This window comes from Aethalodelphis obliquidens, unplaced genomic scaffold (genome assembly GCF_003676395.1).
Source record: "Aethalodelphis obliquidens isolate GAN/ISIS:26980383/991018 unplaced genomic scaffold, ASM367639v1 scaffold3, whole genome shotgun sequence".
NCBI lineage: Eukaryota > Metazoa > Chordata > Mammalia > Artiodactyla > Delphinidae > Aethalodelphis > Aethalodelphis obliquidens.
The window spans coordinates 53,070,560-53,087,644 of NW_020837947.1; the positions used below are offsets into that span (position 1 = coordinate 53,070,560).

Sequence of the window (17,085 nt, forward strand, 5' to 3'; positions counted from 1 at the left end):
GTAAGGAGTATGTCCAGTAACAGCTGACTCCGTAACTGGAGTCTGGTATCCCAATCTGCAAAAGCCAGAACCTGGGCTCTATTATTTTAGTAAACATGTGTTTAAATTTTTATAAAAGTAACATATAATCATCATAGAAAATTTCACAGAAAAAGATGCAGGAGGAGGCGTAGAAGTTGGAAGATGAAGAGGGAGAGAGGAGAAATGGGAGAGAAGAAAGGAGGGAGAGAGAGAGGGAGGGGAAGAAAGAGGAAAAAAAGAAAAATCGGGCTTCCCTGGTGGCGCCGTGGTTGAGAGTCCGCCTGCCGATGCAGGGGACACGGGTTCGAGCCCCGGTCCGGGAAGATCCCACATGCCGCGGAGCGGCTGGGCCCGTGAGCCATGGCCACTGAGCCTGCGCGTCCGGAGCCTGTGCTCCCCGGCGGGAGAGGCCACAACAGTGAGAGGCCCGCATACCACGCAAAAAAAAAAAAGAAAGAAAAATCACTTACAACTTCAGCACTCTGAAGTAAGGAATGTAAGCATTATACTGCTTAACATCACCGATGGTTTGTAATGTTCTCCACATTCTTGTAACCTGCCTTTTTCTACTTAACATCTTTTAACCGGAGGCAGTGTAGGCAGTGACAGATGGTGGCAGAAACTGTACAGGTAGTGGACGGGAGCGTAAGCTGTAGAGCTAGACTGTCTGGTTCACATCCTGGCTCAGATTCTCACTAGCTGTGTGACCCTGAGCAGGCTACTCGACCTTGCTGTTACCTCAGTTTCCCATCTACAAAATGGAGATAATAATAGTAACTACTTCTATCATGAGGATTCAATGGCTTAATATATTTAACCACTTATAACAGTGCCTGGCACAAAGTACACTCTATATCAAAGGGCAGTAAATTTTTTCAGTAAAGAACCAGATAGTAAATATTTTAGGCTCTGCAGGGTCATATAGTTTCTATCACAACTCCGCAATGCTGCCTTCATGGAGACTGAATTTGAATTTCACATAATTTTCACGTCATGAAACATAATCTTCTTTTGATGATTTCAACCATTTAAAAAATGTAAAAACTGCTTTAGCTCATGAGCTGTGCAAAAATCAGTAGTAGGCTGGGCCTCTGGGCCAGAGTTTGCTGACCTCTGTTCTGTATAATTAGCAGACATTATTATGTCTCTAATATCTTTCTATAAATTATTTTTAATGGCTGCTTAGAACAAGATTATTTGGATGTCCTATAATTTACTTAGTCCCCTATGATTACAAATTATTTCCAGTGTTCATTACTACAAGCCATTCTCCAAAAAATATCCATGCAAAACCTTTGTGCACATTTACTATTAAACCTACGCCTTAAAATGTATGTAGTGGCAGCTAGCAAAATGGCTGGCAGAGCATCTAAAAAGAAACAGACTCTGAAGAAGTGGCCTTGAAAATAAATCTTGGATAGATATAGCAAATTTCAAACATGTTAGAGAAGGAGCTCTACAAGTAGAATATATATTCATACACACATAGAACTTACTTGGTACCACTCTAAGCCTTCTAGGTATATTAAATCATTTAGTCCGCAAAACAATCCTATGAGAAACAGGTGCAATCATCATCACCATCATCACCTCCAAGGTACAAAAGAGGAAACTGAGGCACAGAAAAGCTAAGTAACTTCCCCAAGGTCACACAGCTGGCTGGTGGCAGAGGCAGGATTCAAACCTGGTCTGTGCAGCACTATGGCCCATATTCCTGAAGAAGATGCTGCACTGCTTCTGCAACAGGAGAGGCCTGGCGAGTGTGCACACCCAGGTCCTCACTTTATAAAGTACCTGTGGTCTTTGGCTCATGTTTGACACGCATGAACGACCTCACACTCTAATAACTGGCACAAATTTTATCCGTCAATGGGACACTTCGGTGGAAACGGTGAAAGCCCACCTAACCTTCCTCTTTTGTCCTCCAACTCCTTCCCCATACCAACTCTTCATTAAATTGCCCTACATTTCTCACCCAAAAGAGTTGTGCTCTATAAACAGTAAAGACTGACTGGGGCGTACTTTCATATCTCGTTTTTCAAGTCAGGGTCCCAGATCTGCCAAATTCACGTGGCAACCTCCGGGTGGGGCTTCGCCTAGAGTGGAGGGCCAGGGACGGCCATGGGAATGCAAATTTCGGATAAGTACCTTCTTCCATGGAAACAAAACCGCGGCTCGTGTCGAAGGTCTCTCCCGCGTGGCCCCCGCAGCAGCAGGGCGGGCTTGCTCTGGCCCCTCGCCGGGTCCCCGAGGGCGCAGTCTCGCGTCGGTGTGGACCAAACCGCCAGCCTCCGCCGCCAGGCTCAGACGCCGAGTTGCGCTCTCTCCCGGTCCTTCCGGCTTGTGCTGAGATGCGGGCGACTGTCCCAGAAAGGAGTTATGCGAGTGGGTCGTTCGACTTTGTGGGGAAATGATTCTAGTTTTCATTTCTCCTTCTGATTTCTCTCCCTCCTGGGACCCGACTGCTCGAGTTATCCCCATGAGGCTGAGCAGCCAACGCCGCTGGCCCCAAGTTGTTGCCCGTCTCCCACTCGTGCCCAAACTAGGACAGAACCGAGAAGTAGAGAGGAAACCAGGAAAGAAAGAAGCGGGTGCTTCAAACGGGACCACGCTTGTGCAGACGCGGCGGCGGACTTGGAGCAGCGGGGCGGGGAGTCCTGGCCGAGGCCCGGGACTCCGCCCGCCGGGGGGCGCCGGGACGCTGGGCGCGTGCGCTGTGCGGCCCCAGCCCCGGCCGCAGCTGCCGTGATGCCTATTTTAGTCAAAGCCGCTGCGGACGCGGGGACCCGGCACCGGCCGAGCAGCCTCCCGACCCGCCGATCGGCCGAGGCTTTCGCGTCGGGCTCCCGTCGAGCCTTCGCGTCCGTGTCCCCTGCGCCCCGCCGCTGCCACCCCAAACTTTGGCCAGCACCGCCCGGGCTCCGCGCCAGGCACGAGCCAGGTAAGGAGCGGGAGGCGCAGCGGCCGCGGGCTCCCACAACGCGCCCGGCTATTTGCAGCCTCGAGCTCCCGCGGCTAAATCGGGAAGCGAAAGTTAGATCCCTGCTCAACTGGGAGCAACTTTGCCCTCCCGGGCGGCGGCTGCCTGTTCTCGGTTCCCCGGCCGCCGGGAACCCCGCCCTCTCCTCGCTGGCCGCGCCCTCGCGGGGTTCCCTGTCCTTGGAAGCCGCCCTTCACCCTGGGTCTGGGCGTAGCGGTCACACAGACCCTCGGATGTCAACTGCCGCCACTCGGGTCTGGCAGCGCCAGCGTCCTCGGGCGCTTGGGCCCCATCGGGTGCCGGTTCCCGCGCTCTGCTGCCCGCAAGCTCTAGGTGAGCTCGGCTTCTCCCCTCCCCGAGAGGCTCACAGGGCTCCGGGCCCGCGAACCCACTACGGCTCCTCCTCGCCCCCTGTAGGGCCTCCGGGTCCCACGCGGAGGCAACGCGCAGCCGGGCTCACCGGGTCGCGCGCTCTGGCCTGGCGCTGCGAATGCGAGGTGGGTCAGGGCGCTCACTGCACACCCGTCGTGGCCCGAGAGCCTCGGATCAAGACCAGTTGACACAGACCTTCCCTCTTTAAGGAGCGAGGTGAGCTGGGCGCCTGGGGAGAGCAGATGGCTGGGGAAACCGAGATCTACCCGCGTCCTCGTTTCCGAGGCTTTGGGAAACGTGTCGTTGGCCAGATAAGTCTCAGAAACTGCTGGCTTTGGAGCAAGAATAAGTACGAAAAGACTCTTAGCAACATAGTGCCCTTGTCATTCCGAAGATAAACGAAGGTTCAGTTAGAATCACGGAATGAATTGCGCTAGTCTATGAGCACGACTTTTGCTCACTGCTGTTATCTTCTTCATTTGCGTAGTTTGGTGAAGGATTAATGTTAGTTTCACCATTTAGCTATTTAGCCCTGCACACACCTACCTGAAAAGCAATAGATAAACAGGCCTTAACTAGAACAGGAAATTTAAGAAATCAGACTCCGAGGAAAAAGAAAATTTCTCTTGATTTAGTCAAAATTAACCTGAACGTTTACCAATTTACCAATCTAACCTTCCTCGTTAGACTCATTCATTCTCTGTATAAGGATAGTTCAGTGCAAGCCACATAAATCTATTAAGTAGTGGTCAAAGGAAGCTGAAACCTTTGGCAAGCAAGAGGTTTCCATATTTATTGGCAAGATCCGATCCATATTTATTGACAGTAGGTTACTGGCATTTCAAAACAGACATATAAATAAGTATACCTAGATAAATAATAGACATATAAACATACAGATAAAATATGTATAATATATAATGTTAATTACTCTACAATATATATTGAATATAGAAAATTAAATAAATATATGGACTGTACATATATTTTTAACAAGGTGTGGTGCATCAGAATATGTTGTAGGATTATCTCACCTTTTAAAAATTCTTTTCACCGTGTCCTTGGTTCTTGGGTTAGTAGATCATAGTTTTCCTATCATTTCTCTTGACCAGAAATTGGTACTTTTAGTGCCAGTTGGAGAAATTTTAAAAGCCTGAAATTGAATTACAGTGAATTAGTTGGCAGTACAGGTGTAATCAGGTGGATGTGAGGGGGAATATGTATTACTTAACTGACTATATAAATATCTATTAGAGCCACAGGCTATTAAAACTTGAAGGGGTTTCAAAGACCATCTAGTCCAGTTGTCTCAATTCCCAGGAAGAAGCCAACCCAAGGAGCAGAAGTGACTTTCCCTGGCTTATGTGGCTCCCTGGCGCTTGTAGTATAGAACCTGACTCTCCCAGCCTCAGGCAGGCTTGGCACTCCCCTATCTTTCCTACTGAGGTTTGGGGAGACAGAAAAGTAATTTCTAAAAATGTCTGTCATTTTTGTGTACCTTCCATATGGCTTTCACCTCTGGCATTCTCTACAGAGAAAAGGCCTTGGATATACTTAGGTGAATATGACTTTGTCCCTGTCTCGTAGAGAATACAGGTTAGTTAGGGGAACAAATGGGACAATGGGAATGAAAACACATTCTGAAGTGCAGTAGAAATGGCAGTTATTTTTAGCTTATGTAATACTAATGCATAAGCTGATACTGACATCATGAGTGATAGAGGACATTTAATATCATTTTCCCTCTGAAAAACTTATGAGATTAATTCTGATTTGGTTCTTGAAAGCAAACTTTGTATAAATTGAGTTATTAAAATAATGATTCCTCCCCCCATCCTAATAGGTTTGTATTTTTATTGAGCCAAACATTTGGAAGGTAGAGGATTAAGAGGTACAACCTATTATGTATGAAATAAGCTACAGGTATATATTGTACAACACAGGGAATACAGCCAATATTTTATAATAACTATAAATGGAGTGTAACCTTTAAAAATTGTGAATCACCATATCATACACCTGTAACTTGTATAATATTGTACATCACCTGTACTTCAATAAAATAAAATTTGGAAAGTAGCTCAATTTCAATGATTTCTTTCCTTTTTGCAGCAAATCAATATCTAAGTCAACTATTTCTCATATGTATGAACTGTTCTAGAATTATGGGAAGGGATCTGTAATTGACTTGATCATTTCATTCACAGTTTGTAAATTTAGGCATGTTTAGGTTTCTATCATCTTAAGAGATGTGGAATTCTTTCACATTTATTTATTAACATCCTTTCAAAATGCCCAACCTGATACCAATTGATTCTACCACCTAAAACCTTCATTTTAGTGTGATGGATGAAAAGAAAAAAAATGGAAAAATATGGCTTATTGTGTGACCTTATTTGGAAAGAAAATCATATTTCTAAATTAAATTTAAACATATTTTGGGTCCCCATTGGGAATTCTTTTCCCGAAACAGAACAATTCACATATTCTGTAAATCTACATAGTTTTTGCCAGGGACCAATTTGTATAATTAACAATAGAAAGAGTTTTTTAAGTACCAGAGAGGACAGGTCATATAGTAAGGAAATAGTGCCCTTTTGTGTTAAGGTTTATGTAAGCATGTGTAAAATGTATATTCTTTGAAATGTATTTGCTACAGATTCTAATATTAAATAGTCAAATGTATACTCATGACCCATCTTCCATATAAGGAACCTGGAAGTTTACTATTTTTCAACTTGTGAGATGCAACCAACTAGAATTTTTATGGGAAAGTAAATCTTTAGACAGTTAAAGGAGTAAATGTTAACACTCTCTCTGTACATATAAATGATTATAGTAATATATTTATTATGTCATATATGATACTTTAGAATGTATATATGTATGCTCTAGTGATTTAACAAGAGTATGAAATTAAAGCCTTCCAAATATCCTAAGCCTTCAAATAGTGAATAGTAAGGTGTTAATTTTTTGAAGGTATTAAAAAAATCGTTTTTTCTCGTTATTTTTCCTGTGTTTGGATTCAGTGTCACTAGTGCGAGTATGATAGAAAGCTATACTAAATAACTGTAATAGCTATGGTTTATGAACATTGGTGATTGTCTTTTAGACTAGTTAATTCCCTCATTTCTCTCTCCCCCTCCAAGTATGTTTAGATAAAAACATATAGATATATGGAGTGATATATATATATATATGTATATATAAGAGAATAGTTGTGCACTATGCTAAGTATTTTATATATTTCATTTCCTCATAAAGTCAATGAAGTATTATCATCATTTAACAGATAAGGAAATAGATACATTTAATATGTGACAGAGCTGGGATTTGAACCTAGGTCTGTCTAATTCATAACCACCAGAGAAGTCTATTTACCAACATTTAGTTCTCAGAAATAATTTTAGTATAACACCCATAGGGGTGATAAGATACAGCTGTCATTTTTTGATTGTCCTTTTGTTTATTTGTTTTTATAGGAATTTTCAAGATGAATTATACCAAGTCCAGCCCATTGGCAGAATCAACTGCAATAGGTTTTACACCTGAGTTAGAAACTATCCTACCTGTGCCTTCCAATGAGACCACTTGTGAAAACTGGAAAGAGATACATCATCTAGTTTTTCATGTAGCAAATATTTTTTTTGCAATTGGGTTGGTTATTCCAACTACTCTTCACCTTCATATGATACTTCTTAGGGGGATGTTAACTATAGGTAAGAAACCTAACTGAGATTTTATGTAACTTTTCTATAACTTGCATCAGATGGACTTTGTATTGGGGGTTTCAGAGGATTTACATACTTGTTAACTGCGTAACTGGGTCAATAAACTTTCTATACCTCAGTTTCCCCACGTGTCAAATAAGGGTAAAAATACCACCTCCTGGGGTTGTAAGAATTCGGTGAGTGTGATATCTGACTTACAGTAGTGCCTGGCACATCGTAAGTACTCTATAGTTTTAACTATCATTATTTGAATAGGCATTTACTTGCTGCAGCAAGTAAAGCAACACAGGGAACAAAAACAGTTACCCAGACAAAATAGTTCAAATAAAATTTGGGGGGTGGTGTGCTCTGTTAACCCTGATGAAGCACGTTAAATTAATCCACATCAAAATACTAAAACAATCGAATTTACTATTTTAGCCAGTGATCCTTGACAGATTACTCTCTGTGTGATTATGTCCCTGGTGATTCATTTATTCAGGTGCATTTTTGAGCACCTGTAATATGTCAGACAGAAATTGACAAATGCAGTCCCCATCCTTGAGAAAGACACTCTTTTGGGGGCTGGAGAGAAACAGATGGGCGGTCACATAGGACAGATCAGATGCTGTGATGCAAGTGTGCACCCAGTGCCAGGGAGAAATGGACAGCATGATGGGCTCAGCAGAAAGGCAGACCAGGGTCCACTGAAGAGACAACTTTGGAGCTGGTTTTGGGAGGATGAGAAGGATTTCTCTGAGTGTGAGTGTGTATGGTATCCAGGAAAAAGGCACAGAGGAGAGGGAGATTCAGCATGTTGAGGGAGAATGAAGAGTAGCTCATTGTGCCTGAAATATATGACAAATGACAAGGAAGGGTCAAAGAAGGTGGTAGAAGGGTAGCTAGAAGGTAGCTTGTAGGACTTCTGTGGCTGTTACCTCTGAGTCAGGTAGGGATTACAGCAGGAGGAGCAGAGTACTGAGTGAAAAAATAAAACCACACCCTGTAAAAAGCAAAAGCTAATTATGACTTTTAAGACAAGAGTTTTGGAGGTGGAACAGACCAAGGGAGATCACCTAGTCCAACACTTGATAAACAAAGAAACTGAGGCCTTGGAGAAGTTAAATGACTCATCCAAAATTAAGACTAGGAAAAAGTGGTCAAACCAGGACTATAATTCAGGTCCTCCAGCTTCCCAGTCAGTCCTTCCATTATGTTACCCTGTCTCCTTTAAGTAATAAGATTTTACATGTCTTCAATACTTGCTACGCAATATTACCTAAAGAACCTTAAAATTTTTATATTTTGGGCTATTATTCAGGTGCCCCAAATCATTCTGATGAAATTTTAAAATTGCAAAAGAATAACTTTTTTAAATGGGAGATTTAGTTTTTATGTGCATATGTGCTGTTGATATATTTGTGTTGATAATTGATATTGATAATTTTATTTTAAATTTAAAATATATATTGATTTTCCCATCATAAAACTGATCAAAAGAAACTGCAAATTTGCACAAACCTCTTAGAAAACAGTTCTTTAGTGTCGTCAAAACCTATAAAGTTATTCCCTTGGCTCACTGTCAGGTGATCCACCGTAACTAAGCAAGCAGTCACAAGAACAGATACATTTTTATGTATAAAGCTGTTTTTGCTACTTGTCAAAAATTACAGCCAAAACATTTCCCCTGTCTACCAGGAGGGAGATAGTTAAATAAATTATGGTTTAATTAATTACAGTCATTAAAAACTATGTATACGAAGAGTTTTAATGAAATGGGAAAATCACTGCAATAAGTAAAAGAATAGGTTTTAAATTGTGAATTCCTTAGGTTTGCCATCAGGTAAAAATACAAAAAGACTGTGAGGAAGTATTAAATAGCAATAGTGGTTGTCTTTAAGTAGCAGAATTATGAAGTTGTTTTTCCTCCTTTAAAAAATGGTTTTTATACTTTACAAGTTCTCTGCAACAAAGTGTGTTTTGGTTTTGTTTGTTTTGGTAATCAAACAAAAACGAAAATGTAACTTAATGTGATGTTTGTCTTAGGTATTTCTAAGATGTGTTTGGTTTATTTTATACATGGAGGATGACAAATGTATTAAGCTACATGCTGAAGCTACTCTAGACACCTAACATGCCCACTTCATTATTCAACAGGATGTACCCTTTACATCGTCTGGGCCACTCTCTACCGATGTGCCTTGGATATCATGATCTGGAACTCGGTGTTCCTGGGGATCAACATTTTGCATCTTTCATATCTTTTGTACAAGAAAAGACCGGTAATTACTAACAATTAATTAATAAAGAAGAGACTTTAAAGCTGTTGCTTTTCAAGTACTTTGTTCGGACCTGAGAATGAGCATCTAACATCTTTAGGCCCTTTAATATCATTTTTCTGAAGATGAGACTTTCTATGAAAGTCTTTCTAAGACTTTCACTTTCTTTCTGAAAGTGAAATATTTGAGCACCACGAAATTTGTTCTACCAACGAGTTTTTAAAACGTCTTTAATCATTAGGGCAATTTAGACATGAGAGAACATGACAGTATTCTCTCTTTTTAGTCATCTAACTTCATTATTTATTTTGCCTATTGATATTCAAATGTCACTCTGGAAAATCTTTGCCTTGTTATAAAATTAAGTGCTCAGAGACAACTTCCATGAACTTGCTAATGATTTACAAATAGCTTATGCTATTTTTTCATGCTATTTTTAAAAATGTAATAGCTGTTTTTTTTTCTTATGTCCAAAATACTCATTTAAGGAAATCACCATTCTTGGTGAGTTGTTATGAAAACACTAGTCTTTAACTTTTTCTTTTCCACTCCTTGTTGTATTTCCTTGGTCATACCAAGAACAAACAGATGTAAACAGAATAGGAAAATAGCATGGCTCCTAGAAATCACTCCACAGCTGTTTGTTGACTGTCCAAAGCACATACAAATATTCAGTAAAGTAAAAGACAACATGCTTGCTCTAGTCTTATGTTCAAGGCCAGACATGCACATAGAAAACTATTAGAAAACAAGATAATTCATAGGAAATTATAATTTTGATGATACAGGTGATATATGTAATAGGCATTCCACTAGACTGTCATCTCCTCAAACATTGTAACCCAGTCTGTTTTGCGTACTGTATTAGTCAGTTTTCACTACATTATGCTGTGTAACAAACAATCTGATAGTCTCAGTGCCTTATAACAGCAACAGGTTTTTTTCCTTACCAACCTAATATATGGACTTTGGCAGCTGTGATTCTATTCCATGTGTCTTCTTCATTTCAGGGTCTCTGCTGAAGCAGCAGGTTCTATTTGGACATGCATTCTCATGGCAGAGGGAAAACTATAAGGGAACAAAAGAAACACCCAATGTTTCTTAAAACTTCTGCTCCCATTTCACTGGCCAGAGCAAATGACATGACCAAGCCTGATGATGTGGGGGTAGGATAGGATAAGAGGATATATGATCCTCTGACGGGGGGTGGAAGCAGCAAATAGCTGGAAACAATAATATCATCTACCACAATTACTGTTGTATTCCCGGTTCCTGCCAAGCATGGTTAGCACTTAATTGATGCTCAAGAAAACATTTGATAAGTGGATGCTTTCAAAGAGAAGAATTAAGAGGGCTTCATGAAGGAATTGGGACTTGAGCTAAGACTTGCAGGATGAGCAGATTATGAATATGAGTCAGTTTTTCAGTTTGCATGTTCGCTGCTGTGCCACATTGGCTAGTGTGCATGCCGGAAGTGAGACAGATTTGTGAATTATTTTAAACACTCATTATGAGAGCTGTGGAGTGGAGAAGGTAGATGATAATAATGATAAGGATTTCAGCTTCTGAATATCAGAACTTACTAGAACCCCAAGTTCTGAACATAAGATTCAGAAGTTGCTGATGCGATGGTAGCACCAGGTAAGTAAATCACTTAGCATCTGTGCTTTTGTTTCTTCTCTGACAATAAACCTACCTTTTTGAAAAATATAAATGCTAGTACTTCGTTCAAATGAAACAGCAGGACAAGTGAGAGCATTGCAAAGGCTGCAGTGACATCTGAGCAGCCCTGGTCATCTGCGTCTGTAAGCTTCATGGTATGGCTACTGTAGATTTCATTGAGACGGACGATCATTTGAACCCCAGAGTTCATTCACATGCTGTACAGATTCCCCAGACTAACGCTGGGTGCAAAGGTGGGGCTTGACCCGGGCCTTGAATAGTCTGACAGCGGAGGTGATTGAGCCATTTTGCTTTCCCTCCCTCTAGCATCCAACCTTACTGGCCAGTGGGTTCTCTATTCTACCGAGATTATGGTAGCTCAGGATGAGACTACTACATGGAAACTTTTTTACTCTTCACTTTGCTACAGAATAAATGAGAAGCAGCAGTTGCAGCTGTGGATGTTTGCTTTCCTATATTAACTCATTAGGTAATAATTATATATAGAAAAAGTGTTTAATGTATGTATCCTCATAAATTTGTTTCCAAGTTGATTCCTAATTTACGTACTTATTTTCTTGCTGTAATATTTCAAAGTTAGTATAATTTCCTTCTGTGAAACAAAAGTATTCTAAAAATGAAAAGGTTTTATGTTGTTTATAGGAAATGCTAAGATTGGCAAGGTGAATGTTGTGACAGCATTCGAAACCTCCACGGTTGCTTGGTAGCGCATAGAAAGAGATGTACTCAATGGTGCAGATCTTCACCATATGCTCACAGGGTTCCGTTTAACTGCAAAAGTGCCCTTTCGGCGTCTAAATTTACATCACCACTTACTCTTCTGTGTCAGATTCCATTGACCAACACTCAGAAGGGTGATGGCATCCATTGCAGATTTGTTTATTCTCAAAATCCCTATTTAGACCACAGAAGCCAATGTTTTGGTGTTGCTGTGTTAGTGTGGCATCTGCTCACTGCTGCCTTTCAGGTAAAAATCGAAAAGGAACTCAAAAGCCTCTACCATCGATTGTTTGAACCACTCCGTGTGCCTCCAGATTTGTTCAAAAGATTAACTGGACAGTTTTGCATGATCCAGACATTGAAAAAGGGCGAGACCTATGCTGCAGAGGATATAACCTCAGTTGACGACCGTCTTAGTATTCTCCTGAAGGGAAAGTAAGTGCTCTGTGGAAATCGAAATGCTTCGTTTGCCTGGAATCCTCTTCTGGCTTCTGGGTGGGAAATGAATGAAAGGAAATGTCGCTGACCAATGAAGGAAGTGATCACAGAGCTGGTTGGTGGTGAATTTTCATCAGACAACTGCATTTTAGAATATTACAGAGCAACATGGTAAAATTATGTAGAATTTATTGCTGTGAATCTTGTTGATGTCAGGGTTTTCATTTGTGAAGTTTTCAACTTTTTTGGAAGTTTTATTTAAATTTAATGAGACAGAATTGTAATAGGTTTAAATTGGGCGTTAAAATTTAAGGAGCTTATGCGTGTCTCAGAGGTGACTTGCTTAATTTTTTGAACATCACAGAAATACAGCTTCTAGGAATATCAGTCTCCTTGGGAGACAGCCAGTGTCTGTTCCCTCTCAAAAGTGTCCCAGTTTGAGTAATTAATTATATGGTCACTCCAGCTATAACAGCAATGATAACCATTGGAAGGCACATGTATTCTTCAATACGGACACTTTTTTTCCCTTGTTGGTGAAATTTATTTTGAAATTAATACTTGTGCCTCAGGAAGGGCTTTTTAATTATGTCAGTCACCTGGAGGGGGGTCTTTAAAATTTTACAAAATACAAACCCATAAGATTATGGAGATTTTAAGGCTTGTCACATTATGTGTGGATTATTATGCATTTACTAACACTAATTTCTGTTATCAGAATGAAGGTCTCCTATCGAGGACACTTTCTGCATAATATTTACCCCTGTGCCTTTATAGATTCTCCTGAATTTAGATCAACCCAGATGCACAAAGGTGAAAAATTCCAGGTATGTTTTGGCATGATTTTTAAGAAGATTGAAACTAGTTCATGTCTCATTCAAAATCCAAAGGATATGGATGGGAAAGTGGCCATGATTTACTGAAAGAAGAGATTACCATACGGAACATACAGTATGACCCCATTTTTGTAAACCTTAAAGTAGTGTGTATGTGTACACAGGAAGAGGTCTAGAAAGATCTATCCTGATTTAGCCATTGTGTTAACACTTATTTCTGGGTTGTGAGTTTGATTGCTTTTTTCTGTTCTTCCTTTTTGCTTATTTGAATTTTTATGATTTCTCCATAGAGAACATCTAATGCTCTTGTTATGAGAAAAAAGGAAAATGTCAATTATAGATAATCAGTGTTCTTAAAACATGTAATTGGTTACTTTTATTGGGGAAAAACAGAAAACTGACTTTGCCCTAGAGAACCTACTTTGTTAATCCTTATGAAAAAAAACTGTAACCACTTTACTCTTTTAAATTTAATGAATATGTTTAAGGGCAAAGAACGAAGTTCTTCACAATTACAATAATTTGAACGTGACTACTTAGCCTGATTCTTTTTTGTATCTTAAAAAAAGTGCTCCATTATGTGACACTTTGTTCTGATTCTTTCTGTGAGTGTCCAGCTCTCCTTTTTTATTCCCCTCATTATTGTTAGGAGAGTAACCAAGAAAATGGGTGAGAGTTTCCTTTAGTCTCAGTCTCTAGATAAACAGAAGTAAGGAAATATCCTGAGAACAGGTTTTCTTATGAGCCGGAGGGTAAATGTATTTAGGTAGGAAATGGAATAGAAGGGGATGCTATCACCTGAGGGAGGAAAAAATCGGTGTTTCTTGATGACAGAATCTTATCTTTGAGTCTTTTTCTGAAATGCCACACAATTTGGGATGCCACATGGAGATAATAGTGCACATTCACAGACACTACTTAAGTTTATTTACAATGGTGTCAGGCCTGCCCTGCTCCTACCCTGCCTGAGTAACTGGCCTGAGTAACCACATACCTGGTTAAAGTTATGTGCATTTACTAGAAGGTCTCATATAAATTTGCCACCTGGCTGCAGTGCTGGCTGCAAGCTCACTGAGCTTAAGACAGAGGAGTAAGCAGCTGCTGTGCCCTGTCTCCCCTCATTTACACTTTCCCTTGCGTTTTCAAGGGTCAGCTCTGCACTGAGGTTTATTCTTATAGTATCTTTAATCACCACCATCTACACACTGGCACAGGGCCACTTCTTTCCTCTCTCCCTCTTTCCTCTGACCACCTTACAATTTCTTCTTCCAAAGCCCAACATTTATCTGCTGCATCCATTTCTCTCTTTATAGTAGCAAGTGGTTTTACACAATAGCTCAGTTTCATATAATCCTGAAGAGACTGGCATTTGGGGAAAAGGTGGGAACTGAACCTCCTCTGTTTCCAGAAGCACATAGCCCCTGGGATACAACATGTACTGTCTTTTCCACCGGACTTCAAATTATGTTATAGTTATAATTAAATTAACAACAAGAAAGGCATTTCTGCCACTGGTCACAGTTCTTTTTCTTCTTGGGGACTAGGGATTGGGATTCGGTAGTTGAGAAATGTTCCTCATGTTTCTAAAAACATGACCAAACTCGAGGTACCTTAGCTGAGTGAAGGCTATTTATTCAGTCTTTCCGAAGACTAGTCAGCTTTTCTCGGCATAGAGTCTGGTGTGGCATTTCCTGATGGGTCAATGGGTAAAACCTACCCTGGCATCATCGAGACTGTCTCCTCTACAGCTGGAGCAGATTCCCATCAGAGTAAGCCCTCGGGAAAGATTCTGTTTTGATTATTTACCAAATGTTCCTACTGGCAGATACTCAACAGTAAAAATAGCTGTTGCACATCTGTGTAGGAGTATATTGCCTCTTCCCGAAGCGAGTTCGCAGTGAAAACTGGCAGGTGCTCCCAGGACCAACTTTTCGCTATCTGTGCCAGTGGCATTTACACCTGAGAGTCAATGGCCAGACGTCTCCGTCCACATGCCTTTTAATCTGCTCATCTCATTTTTCTCTAACTCTGAACAGTTACAAGTGTTCTGACAAGGAGCCGCTTCCTTTGCATTTTTCTTTCTTTAAATTCATTCTTTGGTAGGGGTGCTACTGAATTCTACCGTAGGGTGAAAGGAGGAAAGGAAGCAAGTGGACTCGATGACTGTCCCTTGAGATTACACAGTGAATGTTGTTCAGGAATGTGCGGTAATTATGATGACTGGCAGAGTGACAGAGCTGAGACAACGACTCCAAACTTCCAGCTGCCCCCTAGGTGCTGTGTTAGTACTTACAGACCCAAGCTGCTGCTTAGAACTGTTGGAGAATCTTGAGTATCATTATCACAAAAGGTAGTTTTTTGTGTTTGGTTTCTTCTTTGTACAGTTTCATATCCAGCGAGCTTTGCCATTTCCATTTTTCTTTTGGATTTTACCTCCCGCTGTTGCCGTCCCATAGTCAATAGCACATCCTGTGCTGTGAAGCTTGAAAATCAAACCTTTATTGACTTTAAAGGAAGAAGAATGTCTTGGAGGCAGATGTCCAAGCTCTGGTGAAATAAATGAACACTGAGTTATAACTGGCTTTTAAATAAAACCTTATCTTAGTGTTAAGTAAATCTTTGGGTTAAGTTGCAAAGCAATTTAATCTGCCAGTCTTGACTCTGCTGTGTTTTAGTGCAGATGAAAACTCAGTAAGAATTAGCTGAATAGACCACCTCCAGGACATTTTTATGTTCCTGGTGCGTGAAGCTTTGTGCAGTACACAAATAAAACAATAAATTCTCCCCTGAGGACAGTCAGTCAGTCATAGTGTCAGACTGCCATTCCCATTCCAGGACATTCAGCAGTTCCCTCCGACGCTCTTTTTCTTGATAAGGTCTTTTCATTATGTAAGGGCGTAGGATTGGTTTGGGACTAATCCAGCGTCTTAAGGTAATCACAGCAAACCCGGTTACAAACGCTTAGTCTAATTCCCTACCTGAGAGAAATTCTTTTGTGTCTTCCATTACCGTGTTTGCTTTTATTTCTTCTGTGAAATTCTTCACAAGAACTCAAGCGTGGCACTGCTGAGGTACCCTAATAACCTAAGAAGCAAATGTATTTCATGGAAGCTTTAAAAATTCCTAGATTGCATCATAAAAATTCTTCATTAAAGATATGTTTCACTTGACTGTTGTAACAGGAAATCATTAAGTAAATCTATTTGACAGTAATGAAGCATTAGCTATCCACTGAAATGACCTCAGTCGATATGCTAACTACCTGCTTCCAGCTAAATGCCTGCTCTTAGGGACTTGTAAGACTCATACATACTGTAGGTATAGCTTACTATTTGAATATTGTTACTACATTTAAATTGAATAATAATTTTAACAGGTTTAAAATCGTTTTCCACCATCAATAAGAAATGGTTGCCTAGTCGCATGTAAATCAATGAAGTCAGAACACACCCTCTGACCATACACAAAAATAAACTCAAAATGGCTTAAAGACTTAAACATGAGACATGCTACCATAAGACTCTTAGAAGAAATCATAGGCAAAACATTCTCTGACATAAATTGTATCAATGTTTTCTTAGGTCAGTCTCCCAAGGCAATAGAAATAAAAATAAAAATCAACAAATGGCACCTAATCAAACTTACAAGCTTTGGAACAGCAAAGGAAACCATAAACAGACTGAAAAGACAACCTACGGAATGGGAGAAAATATTTGCAAACGATGCGACCGACAAGGGCTTAATTTCCAAAATATACAAACAGCTCATACAACTCAACAACAACAAAAAACCCAATCGAAAAATGGGCAGAAGACCTAAATAGACATTTCTCCAAAGAAGAAATACAGATGGCCAATAGGCACATGAAAAGATGTTCAACATCGTTAATTATTAGGGAAATGCAAATCAAAACTATAATGAGGTACCACCTTACACCGGTCAGAATGGCCACCATTAAAAAGTCTATAAATAACAAATGCTGGAGAGGGTGTGGAGAAAAGGGAACCCTCCTACACTGTTGGTGGGAACGTAAGTTGGTGCAGCCA

At 40.5% G+C, this 17,085-nt stretch overlaps 1 protein-coding gene across 2 annotated transcripts in view; it reads left to right on the forward strand.

The window, feature by feature from the left end:
* Positions 1 to 2,772: 2,772 nt before the first annotated feature.
* Positions 2,773 to 17,085, forward strand: part of POPDC1 (popeye domain cAMP effector 1) — a 38,797-nt gene continuing 24,484 nt past the window's right edge. Inside the window, exons 1-6 of one of the 2 annotated variants that reach the window (XM_027089640.1) lie at positions 2,857 to 2,962; positions 3,419 to 3,589; positions 6,856 to 7,092; positions 9,241 to 9,365; positions 12,013 to 12,200; positions 12,922 to 13,030. In XM_027089640.1, the coding sequence (XP_026945441.1) occupies positions 6,867 to 7,092; positions 9,241 to 9,365; positions 12,013 to 12,200; positions 12,922 to 13,030 (648 nt within the window). In that variant the 5' untranslated portion in view covers positions 2,857 to 2,962; positions 3,419 to 3,589; positions 6,856 to 6,866. Of the gene's footprint in view, positions 2,963 to 3,418; positions 3,590 to 6,855; positions 7,093 to 9,240; positions 9,366 to 12,012; positions 12,201 to 12,921; positions 13,031 to 17,085 lie in introns of both variants that reach the window. The other variant, XM_027089636.1, reaches the window with a different exon arrangement.